Source organism: Marmota monax, unplaced genomic scaffold, assembly GCF_021218885.2.
Source record: "Marmota monax isolate L192 unplaced genomic scaffold, Marmota_monax_Labrador192_F-V1.1 WCK01_AAM20220418_F8-fsc00007, whole genome shotgun sequence".
NCBI classification, from domain to species: Eukaryota; Metazoa; Chordata; class Mammalia; order Rodentia; family Sciuridae; genus Marmota; species Marmota monax.
Window position 1 is genome coordinate 29187403 of NW_026692781.1, and position 20912 is coordinate 29208314.

Consider the following 20912-nt stretch of genomic DNA (forward strand, 5'->3'; position numbering starts at 1 on the left):
CCTTTGACAAGCAGTTTGGAGACAAAGTGACACATCAATGTTCAACAATATAATTGCTGCAAAAGAGGCCATTATCCCCTTTCTATTTGTTTATGAAGGAACATGTAAAATTAGAGGAGGTTAATATACTTCTTTGAAAGGGAGAATTTAGGAAGTCAAGCAAATAATTTCCTGAGCCATTACTGGGAAGAAGTCATTCAAGAATGATGCTTGACCTTCAGGGGGCACTGTGATAGACCATTGTGGTATGTACCATTCAAAAGTGGCTCCATAAATTTCTCCCTCCTGGTGTTTATTCCCTTTGGTAATCCTCTGTCCTTGAGTACCCACTGTTTGAACAGTGTGTTTCCAGTAGAGTTCCAGGTACAGACTCTTTTCAATGAATAGACTATAGGGAAAAGGATGACATATCACTTCTGAGACTCAGTTACAAAGAACAGACACTTGTGTCTTGCTTGCTGCCATGAGGCAACTTGCCATGCTGTGAGCTTCTCCAGGAAAGGTTTCTGGCAGATACTATGCAAATTTAAGCAAGTTGTTTAACTTCTCTGGGATTCAGTTTCTTCATGAAAAAGCTGGTGTTGAAACTGGAGTGGACTTTAAGAACTGCAAATATTTTATTCTAAGCTCCACCCCCAAATCTCTTTCTCATTAACTGGAAACTGCATCAGGAGGTTTTCCCCATGGACTTTACCTGCAGTTACTACTCAGGTGGAGAAATTTTAGATGGTGAGATAAATGGAGATAGAATATCTATGGATACCTTCAAAGATAGTACAGACAGATAGGTTCTTGTGTTGCTATGAAGCAGCTACAGGGTAATGGTGAAAGCAACAAAGATAAACTGATTGTTTTCAAATTTTTAGGGTACAGTAGGCTTCCTCCTTTCTGATGTATGCAGACATATAACTGATCATATTTCCTTCTTTCCTTGGCTGCAAGGAAGCTTAGCGAAAACTCAAGTTCAGTCACAGCTACTGTGTCCCATATGTGTTTGTATTCTTTTTTCCTGTCTTAATTTTTCCACTGGTAGGTTATCACATGTCTTTTGTTGCAAGCCAGCTCCAGTCCTTTATGGAAATTTTAGAGGCATAAATAAATATAAGAAACAAACATACGTGTTTTGACTTTTTAAAAAATCTAATTGTGATAACACACACAGAAATTGCAAATATGGAGATACACTTCTATCTTGATTATTTTCAAAGTGTAAATAATGTTGCTATGGTTTGAAAGGGAAGACCAAAATTTAAATCAGCATAATGTGAAAAAAGCATAAGGTGGAAAAATGAAAGAAAACACAATAGCAACAATATTTGTACCGTTTTTATTTGTAAAAATAACCATCTGAATGCATTTCCATAGTATATTACAGTTAAGTACTTCATTACGTTATTAGAGCATTCAGTAGTTGCAAAAGTATCAAACTGTGCTTGAGAAGATTCAGATTGGTTCAAAGTCATTCACTGAACTAAAAACAATTTTCCTCATTTTTACAGTCATGACATTTACCAGAGTCATTTAACTCCAATTTACATAAGAAAACATTACAGACAAAATCCCACTGAAATCATCAAACAATATTTTCTGCTGTTACAAATATGTTATGCAAAATATAACACTGGCACCAAATTTGTATCATCGTGCATTGTAAAGATATATTGCACATGCTAAAGCATAAAGAATGTAGACAAAACTACTAAACAAAAGGTACTTGCATTGAATCTTTATATCACGGCATAAGAAACTCATAGAATTACATTTTATACATACGCTCAGATTGTCACTATCTCAAAACGCTTTTCCTCTATAATACTGACCTATGGTTTACAGTTTTGTAAGAAGAAAGCATTTTAGCACTGCAAAACCAAATGTAATTCCTATAGAAAACTTTAGCATTTTCATTTCAAAGCAGAGAAAAGGGGAAAGGGAGGGGAAGACACTTTATACATTCAAAGAAAGGTTGCAATGAAAACTCACTGGTATTATATTGCTCTGATAACACTCAAATGAAAAAAATACAAAACATTTCACATAACGTTTTCAGAATATACAAATATAAAAAGGCACTCTAACTTCATTTCACATGACAAAAAATGGGATGAGTTTTCAACCAACACAACAGATAAGCAAACCAAGTTGCTCAACAGTACAAAGATTAACTAGTGCAGCAAATCCATTTGATGTTCTGCTCTAACTGAATAATAAAACAATAAGTCAAGCAGCTGTTTACTGCCTAAAGTACCAAAACATACTATGGTGCCCTTTTAGTAGTGATAAATAGAAATCCCCTGAGCTATTTACTGTAGAATCATAGCAGGTTTTAGGCAATTTGGAGATAATGATGTATTTACCAAAGATAGGCAGACACTGGCGAATCGGTAAGTGCAATGAAACATGATCACAGGGCTGTGGTTAAAATACAGTCTAAAAATAACACATTTAGGTAAAAGCACTAAGCATGTAAGACTAAAAAACACATTTTCTGTTTTTGTTTTTTTCTTAGAAAGCTATGTTGCAAACAATCTTATTTCTAGAAGATGTAATTTGAAACACACAGAAATTACAGTTTTTAAAGTCATTTCTTAAAAAAAATTTTTGGTCTCTCTTATGAAGGAGAAGTGGGGAGAACAAAGGAGAAAGAGATCTATACTGATTCAATGAACAGTTCATTGTGAGCATGATTTCATTTTGTTCCTTTGTCCTCCTTCTATCGGAAAGACAGTGAGGAAAAGTCAAAATGCAGCTCCACGGAGATAATGCCTCAAGGTAGGTCACTGCTTTGCTGAAAAGATCCACGTACTCTCTGCTACTCTACAGGAAAAATGTTAATGCTGCCTTGCTATTTAACACAGGCATTTCATTTCCTGCTTTAAATACCAACCGAGTAAGACTCCCATTCACTTCTAGAAAAAGACACCTCAGTGTGTCATGCTCTTCAATATCGGAGCTCCCTTGTTTTCAGTGTTTTGGTAAAGATAGGTCATTATTGTTCATTAGCAATCTGTTTACATTTTTAAAAATTCATCTTCTGTAAACAAAAGAACAGAAGAAGGAGAGAAAATACCACACCGAGTTTAAAAAACAATGATGTCGGTGTTGAAAATGTTTGATGAAATTAATAACGGTTCTGTAAGACCTTTGACAAGTTCTCATCTGTGAAGAACTCAACATGAGTTTTAATTAAATCCAGGATATTAAAAGAGTAAGATTAAATAAAGTCTTTTACAGTTAGAAGAAAAAAATAATACAGTATCTGTGTTTGATTCAGATATGATAGAACACTGTTTTGGAAAATATCTCACACACACTGTGAGATAGAAATTTCCAGGGTGAAAATGGAACTTATTATAAAATGTTGACTAGTACTGCCCTATTGCAACACATTTCTTTCCTGTCTCTTCCTCAAGGGGAATATAGCACTTGAGCTGGTGATTCTGATTTCTTCTCTTGGCACAGTGCCCACGCTGACATCATTTCCCATTAGGGTTGGGGACCAGGTAAGATTTTTCAGTGTATTCAGGGTAATTTCTGGGTCTCTCTTTGGCCCACCTTTGTGTATATGACCCACTATACACTTTAGCTTTTGTCTTACAGAAAGCATGTGGATGGCCATGTCTTACACACTCTATGCTGGCTGCAGACTGGGACTGAGTGATGCATGAACCTGAGGGTGGACTGGAAACCTTAGCAGTGGAAATGCTGGGTTTGGACCGGGGGCTGCTGGCTAGCCCAGGGTCAAGGGTGTTTTTCTATTTTTTTTTTTTTTTTTGTTATTCCAAATAAGATACATAACAATTAAAACAAGGAACAAACAGTTTCCTCGGCATTTGTTTCATTTCAAATAAATATAAACACATTTACATCAAAAGTATACAGACATTTTCTCTAGTTTGACAAAAAAAATAAACTGTGGTCAACACATCATCAGTTACAAATGTTAAGCCATCAACTAGAAATCTGTGTCATAAGAAATATAAAATACAACAAAGACTGGTACACAAAAAGATTACACTTTAACTCCATAGAAAAGCTACTACAGTTCTCACTTTCATTTTGAAGGAAAAAAATTTAAATCTTCCACTTTAGACTGAAGCATTTTGGTCCTCACATATAGCTGGCTGATGAGCTACATACATATATATATATATATATATATATATATATATATATATATACACAGATATGTGTGTGTATGTGTGTGTGTGTGTATGTGCATAATTTTTAAAGTCTCATTCTTCTTTTTGTACAGCTGTTCCAGGTGCGGAACGGGGTCCATTTGACCTAGAAGCTTTGGCAGAGGGAGTAGACACAGTATTCACTATGTTGATTTCATCATGGAACAACTGGCAATTGGCTTTAATTTCCATATCACCCATCTCTACTTTCTGCTTTCACTTTCATTGTTCCCTTCTGTAGTCATACTTCCACTCACTTGGCATGACCTTGACTGAGAAGCTCATTTAACATTTTACTATTGATGAACAATGCTGACAATTCAAACTTTTTTAAAAAGTTAGTATTTTGATTTAAGGAGAAATTAACAGAGGATAGTTTCATATTAAATTTGCATATTGCCTCAAAGTTTTGGCGCAATATAATTTTCACCTTCAATGTTATTAGATAGATTTGGGCTCAATCACTTGAGGGAAAATTAGTCATGTTATGGGGAAACATTGGGTGCCGTATTTGTGTTAAATGAAAAAAAAAAAAAAGCAAGTTCATTCATCTGGCAACTTTAACAAAGATCTTCAGAAAGAAGTTCTGGATATTTAAGTGCTTACTATAGAGAGGATAGGAATAGTTGGACTCCCTTAAAAAGAATATTATAGGCATTATTTCTGAAGATGAACATCTTTACCTTTGGCTTCTAGTGAGGAAGTAAACATCAGAGTGAGAAGAGGTTTGAGGCATTTCCTATCCACTTCTTCCCTCCCCTCCCAGGGGACATGAATGTCACATTGATATACTTCTGAAAACTCACTGCTGAGTACACACACAAAAAAATTCTTTATAGTGAACAGTTGCCTCTCTGTTGCCTTATCCCCAAGAAATAGAATCAAATACTTTTTTTTTAAATTCCTTACTTAAAATGAGAGGTAGACTTTCACAGAAATATCTTAGATCTAAGGAAAACATGAAACTAAACAAAATCGGAGCCCATCTGTGTGTGTATTTCACCCTACAGCCTAGCTGCCCTGCCTAGGTTGGATCAACTCCTTCTCTACTGGCTTCTGGAAGCTCGGGCCCCCAATAATACTTGAGTACAGCATAAACATGGAATTCAAGCTTCTTTCCCTTCCTCCAACACAGGTGATGAAGGAAAAGCTTCTACCGTCCAAAGTCAAAAGGTTTCGGAGTCAGAATCGTTCTCATTGTACCCGTCCTCCGAGCCTACGTTGTTACTGCACAGGCTAACCATGCTCCCCAGATTGGAGAGGGTCGTCCTGCTCAAATTGTCTTTTTTAAAACAAACGAAGTTGACAGCCGTCATTGTACTGGAAGGAGAAAAAGGCATCATGGTAGCCAAAATGAGGGCCAGGCAGTCAGCCACGTCTTTGTTAGGAGCACAAGCCAGGGCCGGGGTATGACCTGGGCGTAAATGCAGACAAGGCAGAGGTTAGTCCTGGGGTCCAGAGAGGCGTGAGCATTCCACAGTACATCTCCCATGTGCTCACGGGTGGAGATGTATGTTGAGTTAGCATTCATGCCAGGTCAAAGGAGGAGTTATTCCCACAAGTCATGCTAGGGGTGAGACTGGAGGGGTTGGGAGGGAAGACATTCTATGGAGGGGGTTTTTTGGTGATTGTTTTCAGCTCACACGACTATAGCAAGCACCATATTATCTGAAGTTAGGCAGAATTCCAGCCTTCGTCTAGTGAACAGAAACATGAGGGGGCGGGGGTAGGACATGATTCCACAGAAAACAGCAACAGGACAACCAGGAGGATGTTTCTACTTGAGAGCACACGCACACCATGAGCCTCAGACCTGGGCCTGAGGGGGACTCTCATTCTGAGAACAATGACTTTCCATGGTAGGTAACCATGTGTCAAGTTAGAATTATATGGCTGTCAAAATGACTAATGCAGTTTTGTCACTTTATATCTATTTTACATAAAGTATACATTAATTAACTGGTTTTAGAAAGATGGAAATGTTTGGATAGATCAGACACAGGAGAGCACTAATCGATCTGTGATTAACAATTAACTACCCTTTAAGAGAAATATAACAGAATTTTTTTAAAAAAAGTAGCCACCCCACATAACAAAGTCCCAAATCTGAAATGTATCAGATGTGGGAAAAATCTATGCTTGCCCTAATTAGAGCTATGCCATTGCTATCATTTATATTTCATGAGTCCAGTCCAGATGAGAAAACTGCCTCAACACATGAAACAGGTGCCTTGGGAGGTAGTTTCATTCTTTGACTTAATTACTACCCTATCCAATATTTACTCTGCTGGCCTGAAAGGCTTAGCTACCCTCTCTGCTGGCAAAAGTTCCCACTACACAATGAGTCTTGTACTCACTCAGGTGTTCAGAGGAACTGGTTCAATAAAACTCAGATGTTCTGTTTGCCATCCATTGACCTAATTCCCTACCCCCTCAGCCTTTAAGAGATTATTCCTCTTTGTGGTGTGAAACCAAACAAGAATGAACAGGTATCTTAGCATTCCATCTCACAAAGGTCAGTGACCAGGAAAGGAATTATTGCAGTGCTGTACAAAACTGCCCCAAATGTTCCCAGGTCTTTGGGATGCAACTAATCTCTGAGATAGGCAGACTATATTCCTCTGACCCAGGGCTATTGTTCCTAATGTTGTCACTGCAGGCCAAATAAACCTTAGATGCATCAGATTTATGCTAGAGAGACGCAAAACTAATCACTTCTTATCTCTCTGGTCATTTTGGAGAAAATCTGCAGGTTTCTCCGTGCCAACCCTAAGGTATACAGTGGTGAAAAGAAGGTAAGGGAAGGTGAGAGGAGATGGAGGAGCAGAGGACTCTCTTTGCTTCCTAGATGAGTCAGGTTGGGGATAGAGCAGGGTACATGCTAGGATACATGGGGCTGCAAAACCAAAACTAATAAGAGTTAGCTAATGATGTCAGTATGGCTGCTTACTTCTGAGAAATAGGCATGAGCTGCTAATTCCAATACCTGTAATAAGCAGTTAATTGAGTTACATTAATACATTATAATACTTTAATTAAATGCCACATTTAAAAAATTACTTAATTTATAAATATCCAGAAGTTCCTTTTTGCTCCTCAAGGTTAAGAGGCATTGGTGCTTGAAATGGTAGTTTAGTGCAATTCTAGTATTCATTAGTTTTCAAATTTTCTTAGGAAGCAGACAGAGTAGAAAGCTTCTGACAAGAAGTAGCTCATTTAGAAAAAGGAATGTTATATAGATCAGGAGAAGGTTTCAAGCCTAGATATTAATCAATAAAATTTTACTCTTGTTCCCCAAATTTCCATATTACCAGGAATATGAGTTCTGATCTACACTTTAAAAAAAAGGCAGGGAGTGTTGATCTCAGAATGAACTGAAATAAATAAAGGATATAGGTTTTCATTGAGCCCTTGAGCATGCATTAATGACACATGTAATCTCTAATTCCTCAGCATATGCAGCTGGAATTCCAAATGCCAAGTTGAAAGGTTTTTAGTGTGTCTAAAATGTTCAACTACCATGCTGAGGAGTTAGGGATCAGCTGCTGACACTACATGCAAAATGAACAGTACTGGTGGTCTACAGTTAGACAATGTGTTTTACAAAAAGACAGACAGGACAGATTATCCTGGCTTGATTTCTTAAAACATGGAACTTTCAAGGAGGAGAATGTTCTTATTGCCTTTTTAACTAGCTCCTATCTTTCTAGTTTCCTCTGGCTTCAACCAGCATAAGGAAGGTACCTGCAGCAACTATTTATTTTTTTCCACTTACCATTTTCATCTACAGCAAGTACACAGGCTCCTTTGGCCAGCAGCTCTTCAACTACCACCTTTAAGCCATTGCGTGCTGCAACATGGAGTGGTCTACAAAACAATACTGAGTATCAGTTGTAATATAAATTTGCATGAGTGCTATAGTTTGGATCTGGAATGGACCCAAAGACCTATGTGTTGGTCCTTAGCTTGGTGCAAACTCAGCATTTTGTGCTATATATTGCTTAAGAATCTTAAATGAAAAAAAATTGGAGTACTCTTTTGTCTTTAAAACAAATGCATAAGTAATTTCCTAAAATAGTGGTGAAACCTTGAACAGGTGGGGTCTATTGGGAAGTTTTAGGTCATTGGAAGCATATCCTCCAGGGGACTGTGGGACCCAGCCCCTTCCTCTTCCTCTCCTTTGTCCTGACCATGAGTGAACAGCTTTGTTCTGCTACATGCTCCCTGCTATGATATGCTATCATGCCCAAAGCAAAGGGGCCAACTGATCATGAATTGAAACCTCACAAATTGTGAGCCAAGATAACCATTTTCTCTTTACAAGTTAATTATCACAGATATTTTATTTAGTAAAGGAAAACTAACACAATGAAAATACAGTATTTTGGTTAGTTTGAGTCACTAAAATGAATACGTAGTTAACAATCTACAAATAGTACATGGATATTTTTATTTTTTTTTAAAAAGATATGTGTTGGCCAGATCTTTTCTAGGTGCTAATGATCCAACTGTTCTTACGTGTTTGCCCAGATTTCCCTACAGATATTACAAATCCTCTGCATCACAAACTATCTCAGCGGCAGTAGATAGGAAGACAAAGGAAGAATTCAAGTTTTGGTGTGTTTTGAAGAAGGTTCTTTATTGCCTGATTTCTACTTCTGAATCTGAGTTGCTGTTTCATATTCTTTATCAATATGACTGGTATTAACATACACTCTTAAGTCTCATTATTATTAAATGCACAGAGATGCTCAACTGAATGTATGATACCTTACATATTGTATAATGTCAAACTCAGCATATTGTGCTATATATTGCTTAAGAATCTTAAATGAAAAAAAAAATTTGAGTACTCCTTTGCCTTTAAAACAAATGCATAAGTAATTCCCTAAAATAGAAAATGAAGCAGCTTTTAGATCCTTCACACCGAGGGTTACACTGAATTATATTAAAATATAATTAAGACAAATAGCTTAGAAACTCTTCAAATGTATTCTTGGAATCTAATTTATAAAACTGTCATTTTCCAGTCAGAATACATAATGCTAATACATAATACAAATAGTTTCCCCAAATATGTCAGCCCGTAAGCCCATAAGATTTTTCTAATAGTTCATTAAATTTACAATGTTACCACAGAAATATCAGCAAAGAGAAACAAAGGCCTCACAAAATTCTGAGAAGGAATATAAAAATAAGAATTCTGAATAAAATTGTCTAGCTAGTCAGCATTTGCAGGCATGTGACTGTAATCTTCATGAAGGGGAAGCCAGGCCTGGCCTCCATCTTTCATCATGGTGTCCCCCACAGCCTGCCTGGCACATGGCAGGCTCTTACATTTTGTCACATGTCTACAACTCTGGGTCAAACTTTAGTAGTTATACTTACGTCTGCAGTGCATTATTTTTTGCATTAATAAGGCTCTCATCTTGTATCTTGTCAAGTATTAACAAGGCACATTTTTCATGACCCTAATAAAGAAAAAGAATAAGAAGAAACATGAGAGGGGGACAGTGAATTTCCTGAAAAATTACTTCATTATGCTTTAAATTGAAACTGAATTGCCTCTAACTAAAAAGCATTCTTCAGGGCTGTTTTCTGAGTCTTTTTTTTTTTTTTTCTAAAATGTCAAGGGACTCCAGATATTCTAAGATTCTCCATTAAATCTATTAGGACTTGGGGTAACATAAATCTGATCTAAAGTACTCATATTTAACATTAATATTTCCAAGATAATTTTTAGAATTAATGTCTAGACTAAAGCAGATGCTAGTTTAGCTAGGTCAGCTGGTAAAGCAGAAATTAAGAGTACCTTTAAATCCTTCAATATTACTTTTAAAACACATACCAGCTCCCACCTTCCTCAAACCTTCACTTATCACTGCATGATCCATTTCCCCTCAGTATTCCCATCAGACCCATTATCTATATCCCTCATCATCATTTACTGCCTTATGTCACGAAGGGGCCCAGTTTAGGGAAACTCATCTTTTCTCACTCAACCAGAGGAAGCTATTACTAGATCTTATGGCAATAGATGGTTGACAATTAAAAAAAAAAATCAGTTATTAAACCAGAGATCCCTTGTAAAGACTTCAAGCCTAGTGCCCTTGTAAGGAGGACATGGTTTCTAAGCCCTTATTAAGCAAGGGCCACAGACCAGGATCATCCTCATCACCTGAGAGTTAGAAATGTTGAATCTTGGACCCCAACCAGACCTAATGAATCAGAATCTGTATTTTAACCAAGTCCCCAGGTGATCCATTTGCACAAAATTCTGAAAAGCACTGTGCTTATATTCACTAAAATACTGCCTCTTGTAAAGAACTCCATGAAACTAGCACTTTTTGTGGTTTCCCTGGATTTCACAGAGCATGAAATGAGAAAATGCAAATGATGCAAGGAAGAGCTGACATTTCTGATACCGTTGGGTTTAGGTGACACCATTAATATCTTTAATTATGTTGCAATAAACCACCATCACTGGTGTCAACTGGCATGATACTATAATGCCTTTTGTGAAATCATACATACACCTATATGTTTATGTGTGTGCTCATGTATGTGGGTACAGATACACATATACATACATACGTTTATCTTTTAAGTAAGCAGGAACACAATGCTATGTAACAAAAAAATTGAATAATGCACCAGGAAAAAGGGGCAAAGGGCAGAAATGTAGGTGGATAGTTATTTGCTTTACAGTAATGTATTTTTTGGTGGTATTATTGCAATGTCTTCAAATTGAACAACAGAACAAGTTGAACTACACACAATCACGCACACACACACACACACACATACACACACACTCTGGGGGATTGGACCCAATGGTACTTTGCCATTAAACTATATCCCTAGCCCTTTTTAAAATTTTTTATTTTGAGCCAGGCCTCACAGAGTTGCTTAGGATGGCCTTGAACTTGAGATTCCTTTGCCTCAGCTTCCCCAGTAGCTGGGATTAAAACTATAAGCCACCGTTCCTGTCCAAATGGCTTGTTTTTTAGAAGTCTAGGTCCTAATCTGCTATGTGATACAAACTATGTTACATGACAGATACAGTGGAAGCATCTAGACTGATGGACTGTGACAAGAAGGCAAGTAGAAAACATGAGGAAAGAAAACCCTTGCCACTCATTCTGGTGGCACATACTCTCATCAACCTGGTGATTCTGCCCTTTCTTTTTCCCCTTTGATTCCACTTATTGTTGACAACATCCTGGGAAAATTAATTAAGAGCCATGTTACACAGTTTCATATTTCTGAGACTGATGGAATTTCAGTGATATGATTACAACATTAAGTAACAGTGTTTTAAATTCATTTACATACTTTACTACTAGCCAAATGTAAGGGCGTATTCAAGTCCTTATCCTTTACAGTCAGATCTGCTTGAGCACTGTTCACCAAAATATCTACAGAAAAAGCCAAAAGAGAGTCAGTTAGATGAGGTGCTAATCACACGCAATTTGAAGAAGACACTATAAAAACAATAACATTTAAAGCAGGATATCTCACATAATCATATTTAATGTTTTTAAAGAAAAAAAAATGAGTAATTTACTGCCATATTTGTTCTGTCCAGATCCAAGGCTGACAGGCTTTAGCTTTAACTGTCCTTACAGTTTCATCATTTCCACTTAAAATGATTCTGTTGTCATATTTGGTTTATCGGTGTTGAAAAATTTCACTGTGGCAGGTTGGCTCTGCGTGAAAATGTTCACCCATGATCAAGTCACAGAGAATTGAGGGCGACTGAGCAAACTCAAGGGGCTTAAGTAAGACTATACTAAAAGAACACTGCTTTCTTCCTTTGTTGTTTTTGGTTTCTGGATAGGCATAAAGGCAAAGTCTATCTGACCAGTACGTACCCACAGCGCCTGCCTGTCCATTCTCAGCAGCCATCATCAGTGGTGTTCTCCCTGAATTATCTACTGCGTTCACTTGAGCATTGTGCCTCAAAAGAAGTTGCAAGCACTCCACATGATCAGCAAATGCTGCCGCATGAAGGGGTGTCCTAAAGATGGCAAACAAACGTGACTTCAGTTTCCTTCAAACTCTGTTCTCTCTTTTGCAACTGCCCAAGAAACATGAGCACAGTGCTGTCTAGGATTTAACATTTGTCAGTTTACAGAGATTATGGACCAAGCTACCTCTGCAAGCCAGTCAGGGTAGACACTGAAGTGTCATCTATGTGAATGATACCTCTTAGATGGGGGGAGGGGGTAATATATGTGGTGGCTTTGATAATGAAATTAGCATCTTCAGTGATTATTTAATCTTGAGTTCTAGTAACTTCTTTGAAATGGATACTTTCAAAATTGACCTTAAATTTGTAGATAATTGGTTGATTAAATAAAATATTTAAAACCCACATTAAATCTAATATGGATGGTTGATTTCTTCAGCAGGACAATTTGGCACTACTTACTAAAATTAAAAACTATCAACCTTTTAATCAAGTAATTCCACTCGTAGGTTGATCTTCTATATATACCTGGTCATGTGTACAGATTCAGATGTGAGAATGTTCACTGTACCACGTCTTTGAATAGAAAAATATTGGAAGTACCCTAAATATTCTTCAATAGAAGACAGGCTGAGTAAAATACTGTAGATGCATTCAATGAAATAATACGAAGATTTTAAATTGGTATGTTCTGGCATGGAAAGCTCTCCAAGATTACTAAAATCAGAACATGGTTACAAAATGCTCCCATTTGCATTAAAACAATTATGCACACACCCACACATATACATATCTATATATCTCTATGTGTTTGTAGATATGCACAGAAAATATTTAGGGGAATATAAAAATGTGGAAAGAACACTGTGCAGTAGTTTTCTCTATGGAAGAAACTGGGGGTTCTGGGCTAAGAGGGAAATTTCTTTTAATTATATAACCTTTATAATATTTAACTTTTAAAACTATGTATTACTTTTTAAAAAACTTTTTTACATACCTTTAGTTATTTTTTGTTTTTATGTGATGCTAAGGATCAAACCCAGTGCTTCACACGTGCTAAGCAAGTGCTCTACTACTGAGCCACAATGCCAGAACTACTTTTCAATTAAAAAAATATGTTTGGCTGTTCTGCATCTGCACAGCAAAGACAAAAGATACTCCTTCTCAGGATGACTTACCTGCCTTTGTCATCTCGACAACTGACAATACTGGAATCCATGGCCCCAAGTAGCAATGATGCACAATTCTCATGATCATTTATTCTAAAATAAAAATGGTTTTTAATGTAAAAAATCTCACTCTTTAAAAAATTACATATTCCTTCCTTACATATTTTTCTACATCCTGTATATCTAACAATCTGGTGCATTTTAAAAAATCTGATGCCAATAGTTCTGGTATGTGTTTCAGTGGTACACATGGTAAGCCTAGCACCTTTTCAGAACCTCTGCATCCAGGTAGCAGTTCACTGCATACCACTTACACTATGTTAAGGCACTTAACATATTAAGTGTTTTGAAGATCCCAAAGTAGGAGAGAAATGGATCCTACAAATTTGAAGTCATTCTGAGACTTTACCACCAGAATTTTCTGTATTCATCTATTTTATGCCTCTAATATCTTTCCAACCAAATGACCCAGCATTGTGTGCAACCCACAGACAACATAAAGTATCCTCAGTTCTTGGACTTCCAGGCTGAAAATGGAAATCTGATTTAAAATCACTGAATTCTCTGAACAATGGCTTATAAGATTAGAGGAGAAATTAGATTTATCAAAAAAGACTTACCACATATGAATAATGGAGAATTACAGTATATGAAAAGTCTTCCTGGTAGAAAATGTGTTTCTAAATATCCATAGGCATATTGTTGTTATCTCTGATTTATTTTAAAAACTCGGCAGACAAATAAACTGTGCCTGAAGAATTCTTCACATCATGTGAAATGTGCCTCTCAGCCCACCCCTTCCTGCAGTTTGCCTAAGGTAGTATGTCAGTCGCCTTGGAACTGTGGCACTCCGTAAGGAGCTTCTGGAAAATCATTAACATTAGGGGCCACACTTTGCTATCAGACTAGCAGAAAAATGGAATATTTTAGTCTTATCTGTAATCTAAAAGCTTTTCCTTCCCTAAAAGGCAATTTTTTTTCTAGATGTAGTCAAAAGAGTTAAAGCAACACCATTACCTTCCAGCATTTCTACTTACATTGCACAGTGCAGTGGAGTAAAAGGATTACCGATAAATTTGCGAAAACACTTTTGCTCCAAAAGTACCTCTATACAGTTTTCATTACCTGAAAGGAATTAAAAGAATTTAGGGAGTTTCCAAGAAAGAAACTTTATTCAACATAGTCTGCTTTATTTTTTTTTTTATTAAGTGTTCATTTCTAGCTTAGGAATTTTCCTAAATTGGCTGACTGCTCATTCTCTGTGGAATAAAATTAACAAAAATGCCCAAGTGTTATTAACTAGGCTCACAGGTGTTCTTAGACGTAATGAACAAATCAGACAGTGAAGGCCATATGGTCTGGTAGAGAGAGAGAGAGAAGACACCTCATTTGCAAACAGATTAGAGTCTGTGTTACCCTCAGCTCTTGATTGATAGATGCCTAACACATATCTACCTCAATTTGCCCATATTTGTAATAGGAAATTTACCTTCCACCTGCTCGAATAGGTTCATTTACCCTAGTGAAGGGGAGATAAGTGATTAGTAGAAAACAGTATTTTGAGATAATGAATGTAAAAAGGCTTTGAATGTAAAATACTATGTGCTTTAAATGGTACCTGGCCAGTAGTAGGCACACAATATTGTTTTCAAAAAGGAGATGAAGAAATGTGAGAATTATCTTTAATAAAATGACAGGTGGCTTCTACATCAACTGAATCTGAGGTAAGATCTAACTCTATCAACTTACTTGTTACATGACCTAGGCAATTTACTTGGGATCTCTGAGCCTCAGTTTCCCATATACAAAGTCGGACTAGGAATAACTGCCCTACCTATGTCTCAGAAGGATGGGAGTTTTACTCCAGGAAAGACCTAGACATGGCTTGTGAAGTGCTGTACAACTATCAGGCAAGAAAACATTTTATGTGGCTTTGGAATACAGACTGGTGTCCTGACTGAACTCAGTTCTAATTTAGCAAAATTCCCTTATGATCTACCTCGGAATGATGAAGATTGGACAACGTAAAATATTAAAACATAAATCCTCCTTTTTTGTACCTAAAAAGAGACAAGCTGATATTAATTTGAGGAGAATCAAGAAGCATATGAAGTAATGAGGGTAGGAAGCCTCGAGTAGGCAAGTTGAATTATCTAGCTTTCCAACAACATCCATCCCTTCCTCCTAAACAGTCCCAGACACCGCAAACCCTTTCATAGTTTGAATCTCCCAAAAGACCTTGCTTCGGGCAATATCTCTATGTACCATTCCTATATGAGTCCCCACCTAAGAGACCACACAGGCAGAACTGGAGATTATCAAACTACTTTCAGTATTTAAAAAAAAAAAGTTATGGAATGATGTTTAATTATGTAACTAAAAACAGATACACATTTGTTCATATTTATTTTTAGTATCAGAGGAAAAATTATGAAAGTTACACACTAAATCACATGAGAAAGTAGGTTTGGAAATGGAAACTTAATTTTACTTAAGACACTGCAATGTTTCAAATGGTATAATGAACAACCCATACCTTCTTATTCAAAAAAGTGAAATAAAAACTTAAAAGTCTCCCAAATATTAAGTGCAAAAAAACAAATGGGGAATATGAAACATAAAAAAGAAATATGAAAAGATAAACCATGCATCTTCTAGTATTCAATTATGACATGTTATTACACCATGTGTTTTTTGTTCAGCTATATTATTTTACTTCTTTGTGGGATTCTTGGTTATCGTACATAGTTCAGAAACTGATTAAAACTGGCTAGGTTCAGGTTAAGATTTATAGGTTACTGATAAACAAAAAGGGGATAGTGAACTTTTACTGGTCTAAGGCATCAGGACAGCCATGGGGGTGGCAAAGGTGGGGATCTATTTTAAAAACCACCAAACAGGCCACAACCAACAAACAAAAAAAAAAACATATCTTGGGTGCAGCAAGAGTGGAAACCATGGCTTATGGCATTATGTTGTGTTCTTGCCTCCACTGAGATTGCAGTGGTCCTCGGGCAGGAAGTCCAGTGGGATTGGTCAAATGCAAGTAACTCACCATTGTAACAAGCCCAGTGCAGCGGCGTGTAGCCTTGGTTGTCTTTGAAACAATAGTCCTCCTCGGAGAGAGTCATTTGGAGCAGTTCACTCAGCCACGTGGCGTGTCCCCGAGCAGCTGCGTAGTGCAAGGGTGTCCTCCCTCTGGAATCTTTACAGAGGATTGACACTTCTTGTTCCAGCAGCATTTGCACACATTCCTCATGCCCGGTCATAATCTGTGCATGGCAAGGAAAACACAAAACAAGACTTAGAAGGGCAGAAGACTCAGGAAGCAAGACAGTTGGTGAGTGAGGCTTGGGCTCACAGTAAGTGCACCTGTGCATGGGCCCTCAGGGAAGCAGGCTCTCTTGGGAGGGAAGTGGGACAACCCCAGCAAAATCTACACCAAAAAAGTCTGTGAGTATCGACATTTTGGAAACATCCCTTGACTCTCCAAATATAACCTGAAAGGTATAGTCGAAAATACCAGCTTTACAAGCAGGAAGATATGAGTAAAATCTTGTCTCCCTACCCCTTGTAAAACTTATGTTAATTCTCCTCTCTCTGCCTCACTTTATTTATCTATACACAGTAATAGAAATAATGATCTCAGAGGCTGTTGTGAGGACTAATGAGATAATACAGTCATGTGATGCTTACCGACTGGGATACATTCTGAGAATTGTGTTAGGTGATTTTGTCATTGTGCGAACAGAGTGTACTTATACTTACACAAATCTAGATGGTATAGCCCAATGCACATGCAGGCTATATAGTCTATTCCTTCTAGGCTACAAACCTGTACAGGATTTTAGTATACCTAACACTGTAGGCAATTGTAATACAATGGTAAGTATGTGTGTATCTAAACATATCTAAACAGAAGAGGTAGAGTACAATATTAGATGATAACAAATTTTCAGCTCCAATATAATATCATGAGATCACCATTGTGAATGTGGTCCATCAATGGCTGAAACGTTGTTATATAGTATGACTATATACGTAAAGGTCGCCAGCCTGTTGCATGGCCCACAGGAAATGTCCAAAAAATAAGAAGTATGACTGTGACAATGACAACATAAAGTCCATCTTCTTTTCACTTTTCAGGGTGTTTACACCATCACCAAATAGCAATTTTATGATTTCTGCTTTTGTGCATTTAGTTTTCTTGGGTATGCTTTAAAAACTACATATCTGCAGAAATGTACAAAGAATTGTCCAAAGAATATATACTCTGGCATCATTTGTAATGAACAACAATTAGAAATTGCAAGACTACTCAAAACCAGGTAATCACTAAGAGAAGTTATGGCACATACATAAAATGGAGCATTAGAAATGATGGTATGGAAAACTATTTAATGATATCAAAAAAGTTCCTTAACATACTAAAAGAAAAAAAAGTCATATTCCAAATTGTACCTTCACTATTCTCTCTTATTGAAGGTTTAAGAGAAATTTATATACAGGAATGAAAAAAAAAAAGATTGGTAATACATATACACCAAAAGTGGTTATCTCTGGGAGATATGATTGCTGGAGATTGTGGTTTTCTGCCTTTGTGCTTTTCAAAAAACATTTTGCAAATTTTCTCCAATGTTCATGTACTTTATAATCAGAAACAGACCCAATCCCACTAATAGTAGGTGTTCATGTACCTACTTATCATACTCTAACACGGAATCTTAAGATCAGGACTTAAGGGTACTTTTTGTTATTGTACCGTTGCATGAGTTGTTGATTTCTTTCTCTTTTTTTCCTTTCGGTCACTTTTGTTCTCCAGAAGCAGCTTCCTTGTTCACAGAGTCTGTGGGCCCTGATTTTGTTATCTGGGAAGTTCATAGTTGTCTCTTACCCTTGTTTCCTATATCTGCAGTGTTGGGGAGTTTGTCCTCTTGAGGACTACACCAGTTTACACAGCCCAGTTCTAGCAGGTGCACTCTTGGGGGCTGAGGGTCCCTTTAAGGATCAAATAGTCACCAGCATTTGTAAACTGGGCTTGTAGTTTGGTAACGCAGTTCCCTCAAACACTTAACTGTAGTCAGCTTCTGCTAATCAGCTGACATGAAGGTAATCTCACTCCAAGATTCCTTCCAGACAGAGAGTCCTTGCCTTTTGTACATGGCTCATTCCTTTTTCCCTCAATTGAATGGACTGAGATCATAGGAAACAACGGGCTTCCACGTGATTTTGTAATTTCCTTTTGACTGGCTGAGGTTAACTGGCTATATTATGAAACAATTTTTTTGTACTATAAATTCAAATAGGGAAAGAAAAAAGGAGACAAGCTCATTGAAACAGTGCCGATGAAAGCTGAGAAATATGTACATACCCCTCTGTGTAAAGCTGTGCATCCCATGATGTCAACAGCATCCACATTTGCTTCCTTTTCAAGTAACAATGAAACAGCATCAATATGTCCATATGCCACTGCGAGCATAAGTGGGGTTCTAGGAAGAGAGATGAACAGCCTTTAAAAAGGATATAACAAATACTTCTAGGGGGAGGATGTCTCTCTTTTTATTCTTGACAATTGCTGTGTATTTTCTGTGTCTCCAATTTGCTATATGATATGTAGATATAGGAATCTGCCTCTGTTCTAACAGGGCACTGGTGGAATGATTTCTAGGGGTGCAGGGGAAGGCTCCTTCTCAAAATATTCATGCTAATCCCATCATTTTTAGAAGAAAATTTAGAATTCTTTTTGACCCAGTTATCCCACTCCTTGGTATATATCCAAAGGACTTAAAATCATCATACTACAGTGACACAGCCATATCAATGTTTATAGCAGCACAATTCACAATAGCTAAGCTATGGGACCTACCTAGGTACCCTTCAACAGATGAATGGATAAACAAAATGTGGTATATATACATAATGGAGTATTATTTAACCATAAAGAAGAATGCTTTATGACATTTGCTGGTAAATGGATGGATCTGGAGACTATCAGATAAGTGAAATAAGCCCTTCTCAAATAATCAAAGGTCACATATTTTCTCTGATATGTGGAAGCTAATGCACAATAAGGTGAGGGGGTGAAGAATAAAAATTCAGTAGAGTAGACAAAAGAGAATGAAGGGAAGCGGGGTGGGAGATGGGAAAAGGAAAGACAGTGGAATGAATCTGACATAACTTTCCTATGTACATACACGAATACACCACAGTGAATCTCACCATTGTGTACATTCACAATAAATTAATTTTAAAGAATAACTATGGGTAAATGGCAGAAAGATCAGTAGAAGGAAGGAAACAGGGTGTGGGGAGAGGGAAGGGGAAGGAGAGGTACTGGGGTCTGACTTAGAACAAGATATATTCCACGATTTTACAACTATGTCGTAATGGATTCTACTGTCATGTATAATTAAAATGAACCAAATTTAAAAAGATGGAGAGAAAGAGGAAACAAAGGTGGGAATATATATATTTTAAAAAGCCAGGAAATACAGAAACAGCCAGATAAAGGTGATTTTTTCCCCCATGGAAATATATGGCCACCCCACCCCCACGTGCTCTTCCCTAATACACACTGCAGCGCAAAGCACCTCATTATTCTAGGGCCCTCACCCGTGAATTTCATCCAGATATATATCTCCCCAACCTAGAATTCAGCAGTCAGCCCTCTTAGCTGCTTAACAGAGCAACCAATTACCTCTTGTGATTGAAACATCAACCCGAGGCCAAGTGTGGGAACACTTACTGTCCTTTGGCATCTTTCACATCAACCACTTCAGGGTTGTCTGAAATTTCTAATAATAGCCGCAAACACAGGGTGTGACCATTAATGACTGAAAAAGAAAAGAATGGACACTGTTTTAACTACAGATCTCCCTCCAAAGTGAAACTTTCTTGGGCTTCAAATCAGTGACTTGCATTGCCACCGACAGATGTCCCTGGGTCTCCAGTCTGTGATGGCGTGGGGGCACAGCCTGCCCTGGTGTTCATTTGTTTTCCCCTTTCTTCCTGTGAAGGAATCTGGTCCTCACCTTCCTTGTCTGGCTTCTGTGTCGAGCGGTTTTTCTTAACCTCGACATTCTTTCTTATGTCCGTGGAGAGGACTAGGATCTCTCCCCACTTGTCAGTCCCTCCCTTTGTTCCTCTAAGAGACTCACTCAGTTCTATATAATCATGCTGTGTCTACCTGCCTCCAGAAGAAAGGAGGAGGAGGAGGAAAAGAGAGAGGAGGGAACAGGGGAGCAGGAATAGTATAGGAGGAGGGAGGAGAAGGGGAGATGAAGGAGCGGGGAAGGGGTGGGGTGGAAGAAAGGTCCCGGGGAGAACAGAACAGGCCCTGCCTCTTCTTCGGGGTCATTCTGAGGTAGACATTCTAACAATAGTTGTCACTGATCAGTGGTAGCCTAAAGTAAAACATCAAGGCACAAAAGCGTACATGATCGATATGGTCCCTGCTCATTGGTGACTGACTGGCACTCTTAGGAGATGTAGGAATGGGCCCCTGTGGTATCCTGATGTTCCTCAAACCACAGCCTTTGTTCTCTGCTTTCCAGTGTCTCTTGTACAATGCAGGCTGCCCTCAGGCTGCCTCCC

General features: G+C 37.7%; 1 protein-coding gene across 4 annotated transcripts in view; it reads right to left on the reverse strand.

The window, feature by feature from the left end:
• Positions 1–1308: 1308 nt before the first annotated feature.
• Ankrd44 (ankyrin repeat domain 44) overlaps positions 1309–20912 on the reverse strand; it is a 294161-nt gene continuing 274557 nt past the window's right edge. For 2 of the 4 annotated variants that reach the window (XM_058580347.1, XM_046447299.2), the window contains exons 19-28: positions 20065–20152; positions 18691–18808; positions 16375–16591; positions 14357–14444; positions 13329–13412; positions 12053–12198; positions 11514–11596; positions 9567–9649; positions 7954–8045; positions 1309–4291 (exon numbers count right to left, since the gene is read on the reverse strand). In XM_058580347.1, coding sequence (XP_058436330.1) covers positions 4233–4291; positions 7954–8045; positions 9567–9649; positions 11514–11596; positions 12053–12198; positions 13329–13412; positions 14357–14444; positions 16375–16591; positions 18691–18808; positions 20065–20152 — 1058 coding nt within the window. In that variant the 3' untranslated portion in view covers positions 1309–4232. Of the gene's footprint in view, positions 5593–7953; positions 8046–9566; positions 9650–11513; positions 11597–12052; positions 12199–13328; positions 13413–14356; positions 14445–16374; positions 16592–18690; positions 18809–20064; positions 20153–20912 lie in introns of all 4 variants that reach the window. The other 2 variants (XM_058580345.1, XM_046447298.2) reach the window with 1 other exon arrangement.